Below are 13,111 nucleotides of genomic sequence, written 5' to 3' on the forward strand. Positions count from 1 at the left end.
AGTCTTCCTGGGCCTCCCTCTCTTCTTTGCACCACTCTTGTCCTCAGCTCTTGATCTTTTCCGTTGGCTCTCCACCCTGAGAGAGCACCGCAATTAACTTAAACAACAGTGGACATTGAAACAGGTCTTTGTGACAGTTTTGCAAAGCTAATAGTACAAAGTCCTTGACCCAGATCTGGGAAAGCAAAGGTTGCTCTGCTTTTTCTATTGACGCCACGTCAATAGAAAAAGCAGAGCAACCTTTGCTTTCCTCTTGCTCCATATTCAATATAAACCAGAGGAGTGATAAGCAGCCAGAGTGCTGATAGTGTTTTCAGCATGTACTGTACTGTACAGTGTTTCAACGCGGGCTACTAAACTTTTCTGGCTAGGACCACCACTTTCTTCTACTGCACTTAAGTGCTGAAATTTGTCGATTTCTCCAAGAGCATAGAGGTAAACATAGGCAGCAGCGCTAACACTGTCTGTGCTTTTACTACAAATTTACCCAAAAACCCACTGGTTAGTTTCCTTCTCTTCTGCTTCGGCCTTTCTCTTCCTGAGAAGGTCCCTGTCTCGCAATCGGCGACGGATCCCACCTTTGAAACAAAGAGCCGTGCACAGAAATCATTTTCATATGGTGCATTAGAAATTCAAAGACAAACTGCATGACTGGGTAATGTGCTTGACTCGTGACAATGTAGACTTTCTTCTCCTAGCTACACACTGGCAAACTTTGAAAACAGACAGATTTGTGATATTACCTAAATGTTGATCAAAGGTCTGTATCTGAGTTAACCAATAGGATCGCAGTGTATGCAAAGACATAACCAGCTCCTTCAGCATTTTGGTGTGGAAATGCTCGAGCAGCCAATTTCCAAAGTAGAGATTAATCTTTAAAGAAATCCTACCTTCCTCCTCATTTGGATTTTTATATTCCAACTCTAGTTTCTCTTGTTGCGACGTGTCCTCCATTCTGAGTCCTGCTATGAATGAATTCAACTCATTGAAGGCGGGCAAGCGCAAAAAAGACGACAGAATAACTTCTGACAGTTTTCTATTCCCACCCCTAGACGAATTATCTGGTTAACCATTACCACAGTGCAGGGAGAGTTCTTGCAACTTTGGTCTTATCATATTTGTAAAGCTGGAGGAGTTGGCACAAAACTGACAGACAGAGCGGGGAAGACAACAGCAGGTTGTGTGTGTGTGTGTGTGTGTGTGTGTGTGTGTGTGTGTGTGTGTGTAGGGTAACAAATATATATGTTGTACTAGAGCTCTTCAGCAGCTGATCTAAAGGCACTGCTGTAGCTTAACAAGAGCAAGACTTTTTTGGACAGTTTCTCAATTAGGGGTCCAATACATGTGAAGTTATTAAGTTTTGAATATGATATCAAGAAAAAACAAAAAAGCTCAAAATATTTCTGTAGAAAATTCATAATATTAATCCACAAATCATAAGAAATATGCCTTTTTGGTAGGTAAACCACACTACGGACCAAACAAAATTCCTGTCTTCGTCCACAGTTGGGGCATATACCCATCTTATCGCTCAGATGGCAAGTTGCTCAGTTGGGTTGCGTTCGTAATCTTCTAACAACACATTGAGCCCTGATGTATGTGTGTGTGTGTGTGTGTTTGAGACACTCAGAGAGAGAGAGAGGGAGAAAAGAGCTATCCAGTAGAGTAAATAACACTCAACTGCCAATTGCTCCCAGCACTGTGGAGGGAAATGTTGAAAGCTCTCTTTCTAAATGTACTGATTTCTGCATGAAGGTGCTCGTAATGCACTCACTTTTCAACGTCATATGAAGAGAATCTATACAGACATTCTGCACCGGTGGAAGCTATGAGTGCTAAGAAGTGAGTGAAAACATATATGTTTAAGTATTGGTTTTCACACACTCGAATTAAAATCACAAAACACAATCATCCAAACCTTCCAGCATAGTTCCAGCAGTTCAAAAGATCCCAAACTGCACATAGTTAGCTCCTCAGCTAATAAAACTCCAACTGACACATTAATAAACCCCCTCCAGCATTACTGTTACAGCCAAAAGCAGACAGGGCTGTCATTCACACACAGCCCCACTGTTGCACAATGAAATGTGAGGAATGTCAGTGTAGATATTACAGTGCCATCTTCTGGCATTGCTTCTCAACTACCAAACACTGATTTAAAAACAGTGTCTGTGTGTATATATACACTGTGCCTTTAACAAGCATGTGGCCAGAGTTAGGGTATTTGCATTGGTTCCCCTCAGCACACTATGCAAACACATCTTGCTAACATTTATACATTTGTTATATTTACTAGACTTAAAACAGGCTATAATTTGATATGCATTTATAGTATTAAAGCTTATTCACTGATTAATTTAGAATAAAACAGAAAAAACTACAACCATAGTAGATTTTCTACTTCAACGCTGGAGAGTGTCAGGAAGTAAAGAGGAGGGGTTGTGTGGGGTACCCTACCCGTCCATATGTGTATATACAATGCTCTCTTTAAGGCAAACCACATATAGCCCTACTTTTTAGCGGTTGGGGGTAGGAATGAGCCATTTAGTAGCCAAGAAACAACACAATTTTATTTTTATTTTTTTATTACAATGTAAAAAAGTATCGAACATTCACAAGAGCCAACACACACATATACATTTTTTAAACAGGCATACGTTATGATAGTTACCTCATAATTACACTGCTTGTCTGTTGACTATAAAGCAGTAATGCATTCGAGATTTCCTGTGACACTTTTAAATGAAGAATAACAAAGTTCACCATGTGACCTACTTTATCGCCGTTTAATTGCTTGGTTGCTTATTTGTTTTGCATACGCTACACGCGTCTGTTCGTGCACATCCTTCGCTGAATAAAACCGACTTCTCAAAGAAAAACCCCGCCGTCTTCACTGAACGACACAGTACAGTAATTTCCTTGCACAAAATAAATTGCACCATAGCACCGTTTCGGGGCAGCGTCATGTTTTGTGACTGCAATGCCTTTTTTTCAGAGGCGATGGGCGTTTCTGGACGCAGATGGCGCTGTTGAGCATATATTTTGTTTCAGTCCCGTTTCCCTCCATGGTTTCCCCTCTCTCCGACTAACTTAGCGTTTGGCTCAGTTCATTATACAGTCCTATATTCTCCCTCCATTAGGGCATCTCTGCCTTTGGACTGAAGATCCCAGCAAAACCCCGAGGAGAAAAGTTTAACTTTCATAGGGCAAAATGGACATGAAAAAGAGGATCCACTTGGAGCTAAGAAACAGGACACCGTCTGATGTGAGTCGTGCTTTTTTTTTAAAACCAACCCTTAGTTTTCAGGCTAGCCCCTGCTAGCCTAGCTTGCTACTTTTTTTGCTTTGCGAGTGACCCTGTGTGGCTAACGTAATGGTGACCACATGGGCTTTAGATTGTGTTTCTCATTTATAACGGGGCGGAAAACAGTCGCATAACAAGCCAGAGCCTTTATGCTGGTTAGGATTGGGCGTATAGGGGCAACGAGACGAGAAAAGCTATATTCAGTCGTTACTTTGAAACGGCGATTCCCCCCAGCTTGCTGGCATTATTGCAGTGCTTTAACCGTTTCGCAGCCTCCCTAGTCAATGGTGCACACACACGATTCAGCTCCACTCCACCGTTGTAGCACAATTAGTAAACTTCTTTTTGCGCCTATATGAGGAGAAAGCAGTTTACTGTGCTGCGTTCGGCATTCACAGAGCGGTATATTTTATACAGACCTTGGAAGCCATGTTTGCTGCTAGCATAACTGCTTAAAAAAACGGAGCTTTTTTGTGTAATAATTGCAAAATGACTTTAAACTCTGGTGCTGAACAACAAACGAGTTTTGTAAACGTTAAACGGGCCGTCGCAGATCATGAGTCGTATGTTCACATTTCTGTGGAGTATACGTCTACATCAAACGGCCACAAAGATTCAGGCAGCGACAACAAAAAACACTTGGTTCACGAGTCATCCGTACCTTAAACCGCTAATGGTGAAAATACACCGCAACTCCAAAACCTTAGAGCCGGGAGACACTCAACAAACAGCCAACCGCTGCTGTTGGTGCTGATTTGTTTAAAGACACGTTGCAATCTGTAAGTTTTTAAAGGGAGTGTACATCCATTAATTCCCTCATTAATTCTTCTCTAGTTGTGCACAAAGCTATAGTATCACTTATCATCCGTGCATCGTCTTAAAGACGACGACGATGAAGATTCGCATGCTTATTGAATGAAGCCTGATGGTCCGGGGTTTCAGAACCATTCAGACTACCAGCCAGCTAACTTGGTATTAGGTTCCCGCCATATTACCCCCTTCTCGCTACCGGTCAAAGACAACAAAATCTATCCAGTTGTAAAGTAAAAACACCAAACACGACTACAATGTGCTCCAGTAATCGTTACTATTGTTAAACTTGGCGCTTGCTACCACACAGATGCATGTGTTGGCCAGCGGCTTCATTGACCGAGCCAGGCTGCTCGAATGACACGGAGATCCGGCGCACCGCGCTTCATGCGTGGGCAGCCAAAAGCTCCCCGCTCGGCGTTCCCCCTCGTATCATGCACGAAATGAAATCAATTTAACACCGAAAAACCACTTTCGGTTATATGTAAATAACGCTTATTGCTCATTCTTAATAGCACTTTCCGCCATTGAAGCGTTCGAAGGACTGCATACTGTAGCTCAGGAATCGCCATGTTGTCATTCTGTCGTCTTTGAAGCTCTGGGAGAAAGGAACTGTCTCCATCTTTGTTTTTTACTAAATTTCCGTTCTCAATATATTTCCTTCGCCACTTCGACCTGAAAGCGATGCTGTACCCTCTAACAAACTGCCAATATCGGTCGTTTGCTCGACGACAAGGAATATTCCACTTCCCCCATGAAAGCTGGTTTAACGAAAGAAAAAAAGAATCTCTTTACTAAGGGTGTATTCGCAATCCTTTCCGTTGCTGTTGGGTTGGCTAATGGCGGGCAGACAGACCTCTCTAGCTGCTCCTCTACGGCACGGCAGCGTTTAAAAGGGGCAATGGCTAGCCTGTAGCGAGCTAGCTCACAAAATCATTGCATTTGTCATTAGTGACTGCATCAGCAGGCCATGGGAAGCCGCTGCTTTGCTCTTCCTCGTTTCAAAGAAATCAATAGACGACCTGTAGCGGTCGGTTAAACGAAGCACACAGTGATAGCAAAGTGTTTTTAGATAGAGACTGAGTATCCATTTTGGTGTTTTTAATCGAGAAACGGCTGTCTTTGACGCTTAACAAGAACTTTTTTGGTAACGTTTAACAATGACTTGCGCAACCAGTGTGAGCTTTAACGGAGTCAAAGTAACTCCGCCTTCAGAGTTGTTTTTTCTAATATTTTAAGCAACTATAAAACGCCTGTAATCATTTTACACAAAGTGAAGGGCCATTTTACAAACACCACCACCCACTGATTATTAATACGTTAGGGTTGCTCTGTTCCCCGAACGCCTTTCTTAATGATTTTGTTTGGAAAAAATTAATAATATTTGCAAAATGTATTTTGGAATATTTAACATTTGGTCTGTTTTAAAATACACTTAAGTTATAAAAGTTTTGCAAGTAGTTGTAGTACTTGCAAATGCATTAAAAAGTACAGGTAATTTTAAAAGAATACTATTTGTTTGTTTTTTCAATCTCAGGTACGAGAACTTGTCCTGGACAATTGTCGATCAGTTGAAGGAAAAATCGAAGGTCTCACAGCTGAATTTGTCAACCTGGAGTTCCTCAGTTTGATAAACGTCGGCTTAATCTCAGTCTCTAATCTGCCCAAACTAGGAAAACTGAAAAAGGTAAGCGGGAGTGATTATTCATTCTCATATATTCATGACAAAAAAGAAAGGAGGGGGGGGGAATAAAATGTGCAAAGAACCATCTGGACTAATCTCTCTTTTTACTGTCATTCATTCAGCTGGAGTTGAGCGACAACAGGATCAGCGGCGGGCTTGATGTTTTAGCAGAAAAACTACCCAACCTCACACATCTAAACCTGAGTGGCAACAAATTGAAAGACATCAGCACATTGGAACCATTGGTATGTGTTCACATGTGTTTTGGGGGTCATTTACATGCTACACACTTCACAAATAGTAAACCAGCTAATGCAGTGTTCATCATAATCATTTTGGGAAGTGAGGTTTCAGCAGATTTGTTTTGATTACTCCACTCATAGCCAGAGGTATTTTAAGGGATAACCCATTCAGTAATTAATGGTCTCGCAAACTTCAGACAGACGGATCTCTGTCATCTCACATTATATCTCATTGTCACATGTAAACTGGAGCCTAGTACCATTACTACCACATTTCAGCGACAGTCTCATCACAGTATTTCTCTTCTCTTCTTGCCAACAGAAAAAGCTGGACAACCTGAAGAGTTTGGACCTGTTCAACTGTGAAGTGACAAACCTGAATGACTACAGAGAGAGCGTGTTCAAGCTGCTGCCCCAGCTCACCTACCTGGATGGTTATGACATGGAGGACAGGGAAGCCTCAGACTCTGATGGAGAGGTGGACGGAGACGGTGTAGACGATGATGAAGATGAAGGTATGAAGTTGTGCTTTCCCGTCTCTGCTGTAGTAAAAATAAGAGCAGGTATTTTTTTTGGTTGTCAAATCCAACGAACAGACCGTAAATGAGGTTTTACCTCTGTGTTGGAACGTCCCATTGTTGTTCAAGAACAATTAAAGACTCCTCGATCATTCATGCCATTGCTCTGGTGACATGTTCGCTCATTATGAAAAATGCGTGCACCGCAGTAGCTTATTTAGAAACGGCTCCACGGCTGAGTAACGGCAATCGCTCTGTCATTTCTGTAAAGTGAAAATGTGAAAGCGATCGTCGCGATTAGCCTCCGCGCGCTCTCACTTTGCGGTCGACTGATTGTTCCTTTTCACTTTTGTGTCGCAGAAGGAGAGGAGGAAGAAGACGAGGACGGAGAGGAGGAGGACTTCGATGAGGAAGAGGACGATGAGGAGGACGAAGAGGAGGTAGAAGGAGAGGAGGATGACGAGGAAGGCAGTGGTGAAGATGAGGTGAAAAGTGAAACGAGCTTGGTGGAGCTGTCGTTAAAGCGGGTTGATGCACAGTCTCATTTTTTTTAACGTGTAAAATGTTGTTCACATAGGAGGAAGACTTTGGTCAGGATGGAGAAGTAGATGAAGAGGATGAAGACGAGGATGAAGATGAAGATGGTATGTAACTTCTTAAAGTAAATTTACTCACAATTTTGGCTCAAACATCACTACAAGAGTCAGTCGAAGTCTCTCGATATGTCTGCACAACTCAAGACTGAGACTTAATTCAGGGGTGAGACAACGTGTTGTTTTTCTTTGTTCTGTAAGATGGAAATAAAATAGACTTATGTCTTGGAAAAGTGCCACTGAACTGAACACAACATACAGGTGACCAACTTTACCAACTCATAAAGTTTCTCTTTGAAGTGGAAGTATTAACCCTCCGCTCCACACATTTTGATGATACATGTTGAAAGTTATTCAGCGTCATTTACTGACTCACTTCGGGCCATTTTAATTGCCAAAACAAAAATATTCTCTTTCAAACGGTCCCTCTCGAAGATATTTATGCAACAAAGGTATAAAACAATGGAAAATTATTAACTTATAGATCATACCCAACTGTTAGAAAGCATTAAAAACATCAGAAATGTTCCAAAAATGTCAATCAATTTTGAAACAAAGAATTGAAAAACACTTGAAACATATTTACATGCATGACTTGACTTGAGTTGTCAAGTGATACAACACCAGCTGTTACACCATGTAGGGCAGTCCCCAAAGTTCTTCACGACTCCGTCAGCAATGTGGGAACCCTTCACCTGGTACACAGAAAATAGATCTATCTTGTCTTCTTGATGTTGCATCTGTTTAGAGATTACTGCTTTAGTGATCACCTGTTACTGACATTTATCTTTATAACTAAAATAACAGTAGTGCTCAGTCAATCCCAAATAACATGTGACGTGAGAATGTTAGTCACTTAACTAAAAACAAAATCTTGCACGAGGGCTTGACTGAAGATGCATTTCTTCTGCTTTATTTTGTGCTCGTAATCACGCATCGTTATAACATGTAGGGACAGCAACGTGATAGCGAGCATTATTAAGCGACTCCCACAGAGTGTGATAAATGCAGAGATTGAATCTGTTTAAAATGGGTGGAGGATTACTGTATTCATGCTTGCAGATGCAAGAATTTGTGTAGTTTTGGCTCCTTGTCACAACAGTTTTCTTCTTTACCTTCAGAAGCAGAAACCGGCAAAGGCGAGAAGAGAAAGCGAGACCCAGAGGATGAGGACGACGAGGACGATGACGAGGACGACGACTAAGAGCTAAAGTTGAAAACGAGAGCCTACCGAGTTACCCCTCCTCTCCCCCACAAACCCGAACGTCCACCCTCCTACAACTCACACCGCCTTTGTAATCCACGTCAACCCCCCTCCCCAGCGCTGAGCTCTTTTTATGGGGCTAGACTGTACCGAATGGGTGGGCCGAGTGGAGCTGCCCCCCACCCCCTCTTTTTTTTTTTTTTTTTTTTTTTCTCCCCCTGCCCCCCATGGAACTGAGAGCCACCCAACACCCTCCACCTCACCCCACTCACGGCCCCCGAGGTTCTCAGGCAGCCCACCACTCAGCATTCCACAATTTCACTGTCGATCCCTCTTTATGTATTCCCGTGTGAGGACTTTGGGACTGGTATCTAGTTTTGGGTCTGTGCTTTTAATATTTTGTTGGATGAATAATTTTTGTTGTTGGGTTTATTATTTCTCTTTTGTCTTTTAATTTTTTTTTTTTCTCCGTTCCTTATTTTTCCCAATAAAATTATTGCTATAGCAGCTGTGCAACCAGCGAGCCATGATTTTTAGTGTGGCTGCCTGTTGCACAAATCAAGGTTGTAGCTACATTTTTACTTTCTGTATGACAAAAAAACAACTTTGTAAATAAAATGTTAACATTTTGTGCTTTTCTTTCGTCACGCTCCTCTGTCCCCAAATTATTTCAAGAGGATGGAAGGATAACTCTTCTCAGCACTGGGTAGTACTGGGTTTGACCCCATTTTGCCATCAGAACTGCATTAATTTTTTGCAACACAGATTCAACAAGATGCTAGAAACATTCCTCAAAGATTTTGGTCAATATTGACATGATGGCATATAGTTGCTGTACCAAAATAACCCTGGCACTATTGTTTCACTGAATCACTGAAACAATACAGGATAAATTTATGCTTTCATCGTTGTTTATGACAAATCCTGACCCTACTTCTTCTATCCAATTTTGGTGAAGCTGTGGGAACTGCAGCCTCTGTTTCCTGTTTTTAGCTGACAGGAATGGTCTTCTGCTGTTGAAGCCCAAAGAGATGCTCTTCTGCATACCTTAGTTATAACAAGTGGCCAATAAAGTTATGGTTGCCTTTGTTACCCAGAGACCTCAGTTTCCTGTTAGCTGACAGGAGTGGGGCAGAATGTGGTCTTCTGCAGATATAGCCCATCTGCTTTAAGGTTCAAGAGACGCTCTTCTGCATATCTTGATTGTAACGAGTTTGTATTTGCCTTCCTTTCAGCTCATAACATTTCCTTACCGCTGTGTAATTCCTAGAGATGGTTGTTTGGGGAAAACCCAGTAGATCAACATTATCTGAAATACTCAGCCTAGCCTGTCTGACACCAACAACCTTGATGCATTCAGTGTCACTTAAATCACCTCTCTTCGTTGTTCTGATCCTCCATTTGATTTTCAGCAGATCATCTTGATCACATCTAAATGCGCTCGGTTACTGCCATGTAATTGGTTCATTAGATATTTATGTTGCTGAGCAGCTGAACAGTTGTATCTAACAATGTGGCCAGTGATTTTAAAACATAATGACCAGTAGTGATGTAAGTGGACAAAATGCACCCAAAGTCTTTCACATAAAATTCCTTTTGCCCAGACACAACAGGAAATACCAAATGCAGCAGATTTAAAAGCCAAATCTAAAAAAAAATTTGCCACCTGTTAATTTTGTTTTTCCTTTCTTTTCTTTATGTAATCTGCTATGCAGCAATATCATGGGGAAAAAAAATCAACTGGCAAATTCAGAATGCTGAAGCCTCACTTTGGCTTTGGCTGAACTTAAGAATACATTCCTACACAGAACAATTGCTTCTTTTTGTCACAGGACAAAGGCACTGTTTCACAGCCGATACGAACAGGAGAAACACTTACTGTATAACAATACATATATACAATTTGTCTGTAAAATAAGGACAGAAAAAAGCCTTTCAGCCAAAGTTAATTTTGGGGGCTCGGAAATCTGAGTTCGACTATTGAAATGGGGACCAAAGTTGGTTTGTGTTTTTTGTCTTTTCCAGCATAAAATTGACTCTTGGTGTATCTGTCTGTGCACTGCAGCTCACTGGGAAATGAAATAGAGAAAATTCAGTTCTAAAACACTGACTTTAGAAAATACCCATTTTGACTTATTCAGCATCATATTTGGTTCAGCTGCACTTTGCCAGATGAGGTCTGTGAATTTTGTCTCCGATCACTCACACTGGAATCATGTTGAGAGGGGGCATTTAGCAGCGCCTTTAAATGCACACATGGGTGCTTAAGTATTGTATTAATATAGATAAGAAAAAAAGGTTCCTGCCCCTCACAAGCTTGTAGTTTATAGTTCGTTCTGTAACTAAGTGCAGTCATTTTTCACTTTACAGAAACAGCAAAGCAACCTCAGGACAGAGCCCACTGCTCTGTAACACCTTTATTCTTAATAATAAGACCAGAAATGACAACAAAACTGCATTACTGAATTGTGGAGAGACAATAATCTCTTTTAAAGAGTTTATGGCTGCTGATCTACTCCAGGCTGCCCTTATAAAAAATAAAAATAAAACACTACCCAGACAATCGTGTACAGATGGAAAATGTTTGTTTCCATGTGCTGCACTCTCAGACTCTCAAGTAATTTGTAGTCAACCGAGGAAGCGGTGCTGTTTTTGTACAAAAGAAGAAGAAATATTCACATTTTTGTTCATGTTTGATTGACATGTTTTATATTTCACTTATGTTCTGCTCTAATAGAGAATGTCAACAGTCAGAGGTCATTTGATTACCCTGGAACATTTAAGAATTTAAAAAAATACATATAAAATTTTTACTAAATACATTTTAAAGACACAAAATAACTGCATTAAAATCTGTGGAAGTCTGACGCAGTGAGGCTCGTACAAAGTCGGCAACAACCAATAAATGACATAGTTTATTAAATCAGACAGCAAATGCTACAAGTGAGCTACATTATTGCTCCGGCGTAATGTAAGAGACTGTCAGTGTGCATGCTTTAATGCCGAGAGGTCTCGGGCAGGGATTGATATTGCTTCATTTCAGCTTGTCGAGTTGTTTCTCTCCCCTCTGAGGACTCAGTGTACGCCACATTCATAACAGAGCAACAGAACGATCATCATCTGCAGAGTTTTACTATCACAATTTTCAGCAGAGCTATAATAGTCATCACGGTACCACAACAATGTGATGATAACTTGGAGGAAATGGCAAGAAAAAACACTTATGGAGAAACAACAGTCCCTTTCCCCTCCCTCCTTATTGTTAATTATTCATACTAATGTATGATGTGCGTATATTGAAATTATATTCTACGCGAGTGAGCCATTGAGGGTAAGACAAAGGCAAAGGGTATCAGAGCTGGCAGCGAGTTTCCGATTTTGATGGCCCAGTGACTTCACATGGTATGAAATCAGATTAAACTAGATGCCATTTCTCCACCAATTAAAGCATTGGATTGTTAGTTTTGTAATTAGAAGCTGGAGAGAAATTTTAAATGTAAGGAGTGGGACTTTTGTTCTACTACTACTACACTACTGTCTTTTTGGTAAACCTCTACAGATTAAGATAAACACAGCCCTGTGTGAAAAGTTATTTGTACACTTGTCAGATACTTTATTGGGTACACCTTGCTAGTACCAAGTAGTACTTATGTAAAACATTAATTCTTTGTGGCATAGACTCAGCAAGAGCCTGGAAACATTCCTCACAGATTTTGGTTCATTTCTACATGACAGCCTTACATAGTTGGAGGCTTGTTATCCCTCAGAGCTGGAAGAGCCATCAGATGACAGCTACTATGTAGTTATAAATGAGGATGATATGGTCAGTAGCAATACTTGGTGTTTTAACTAGTGCTCAGTTGGCACAAGAGGGAGCCAAGTTTGGCAAGAAGATATCCCGCACACCACTGCACACTACCAGCAGCACGTACTGCCGATAGGCTACAAAGGTAAGATAGAACTGTGCTTTGTTTATATTCTGTTTATGCCAAATTCTGACCCTACCATCCAAATGTTGCAGCAGAAATTGAGGCTCATCAAACCGGGCAACATTTTCCAAATTTCTGTGGTCAAATTTAGATGAGCCTGTGTGAACTGTAGCCTAAGTTTCCCCATTCTCTGATGGCACCTGGTGTGGTCTTCTGCTGCTGTAGACCAGATAGGTGCTCTTCTGCAGATTTTGGTTATAACGTAACATAAAGTGATTATTTGAGTTTGAGTTCTCTTCTGACCTCTGCCATTAACAAGGCATTTTCTCCCAGAGGACTACTGCTCACTGGGTATTTTCTCCTTTTCAGACCAATCTCTGTAAAACTTAGAGATGGTTTTTGGGGAAAATCCCAGCAGATCGCCAGTTTTTGAAATACTCAGCCCAGCACGTCTGGCACCAACAACAATGACATGCTCAGCATTACTTAAATGACCTCATTCTGATTCTGTTTGAACTTGTCTATGTGATTAACCAATTAGATATTGGTGTTAATATACAGTTGGAAGGATGTACTTAAAGTCCTGGTAAGTATCTAATCCAATATCTAATTGGTAATTAAACAACCATAACAATATAACCACTTGAGTTTGCCTTGAATGAGGCCTATTATGTTCTTTTCTACCTCCCTATTTTCAGTTTTGGACTTTACTACAGTAGCTTTGCATAATTCACAGTTCTAAATAATTGTTATACTCAGCTTTGGTGCAGTTCCTTCGCTCCCCTCAAGCCAACTTTCTTCTGGCTGCCCCTCAAAACCAAAAGGCT

General features: G+C 41.0%; 1 protein-coding gene across 1 annotated transcript; it reads left to right on the top strand.

The window, feature by feature from the left end:
- The first annotated feature begins 2,761 nt into the window (after positions 1–2,761).
- anp32b (acidic (leucine-rich) nuclear phosphoprotein 32 family, member B) lies at positions 2,762–8,984 on the top strand. The gene is made up of 7 exons (XM_005932365.3): positions 2,762–3,265; positions 5,652–5,801; positions 5,921–6,043; positions 6,363–6,555; positions 6,919–7,043; positions 7,136–7,202; positions 8,273–8,984. The coding sequence occupies exons 1-7, from the start codon at positions 3,212–3,214 to the stop codon at positions 8,353–8,355; spliced, it is 795 nt and encodes a 264-aa protein (XP_005932427.1). The 5' UTR covers positions 2,762–3,211; the 3' UTR covers positions 8,356–8,984.
- Positions 8,985–13,111: the final 4,127 nt, after the last annotated feature.

The sequence above is a fragment of the Haplochromis burtoni genome, unplaced genomic scaffold (genome assembly GCF_018398535.1).
Source record: "Haplochromis burtoni strain Fernald_Lab_line unplaced genomic scaffold, NCSU_Asbu1 Contig_158, whole genome shotgun sequence".
Taxonomy (NCBI): domain Eukaryota; kingdom Metazoa; phylum Chordata; class Actinopteri; order Cichliformes; family Cichlidae; genus Haplochromis; species Haplochromis burtoni.

Excerpts from the sequence above, each read along its gene's own strand:
- anp32b (XM_005932365.3), top strand. The coding sequence starts at position 3,212 with ATGGACATGAAAAAGAGGATCCACTTGGAGCTAAGAAACAGGACACCG. Across the intron at positions 6,044-6,362 it reads TCAGCACATTGGAACCATTG|AAAAAGCTGGACAACCTGAA; the intron begins GTATGTGTTCAC and ends TCTTGCCAACAG. Across the intron at positions 7,203-8,272 it reads CGAGGATGAAGATGAAGATG|AAGCAGAAACCGGCAAAGGC; the intron begins GTATGTAACTTC and ends CTTTACCTTCAG.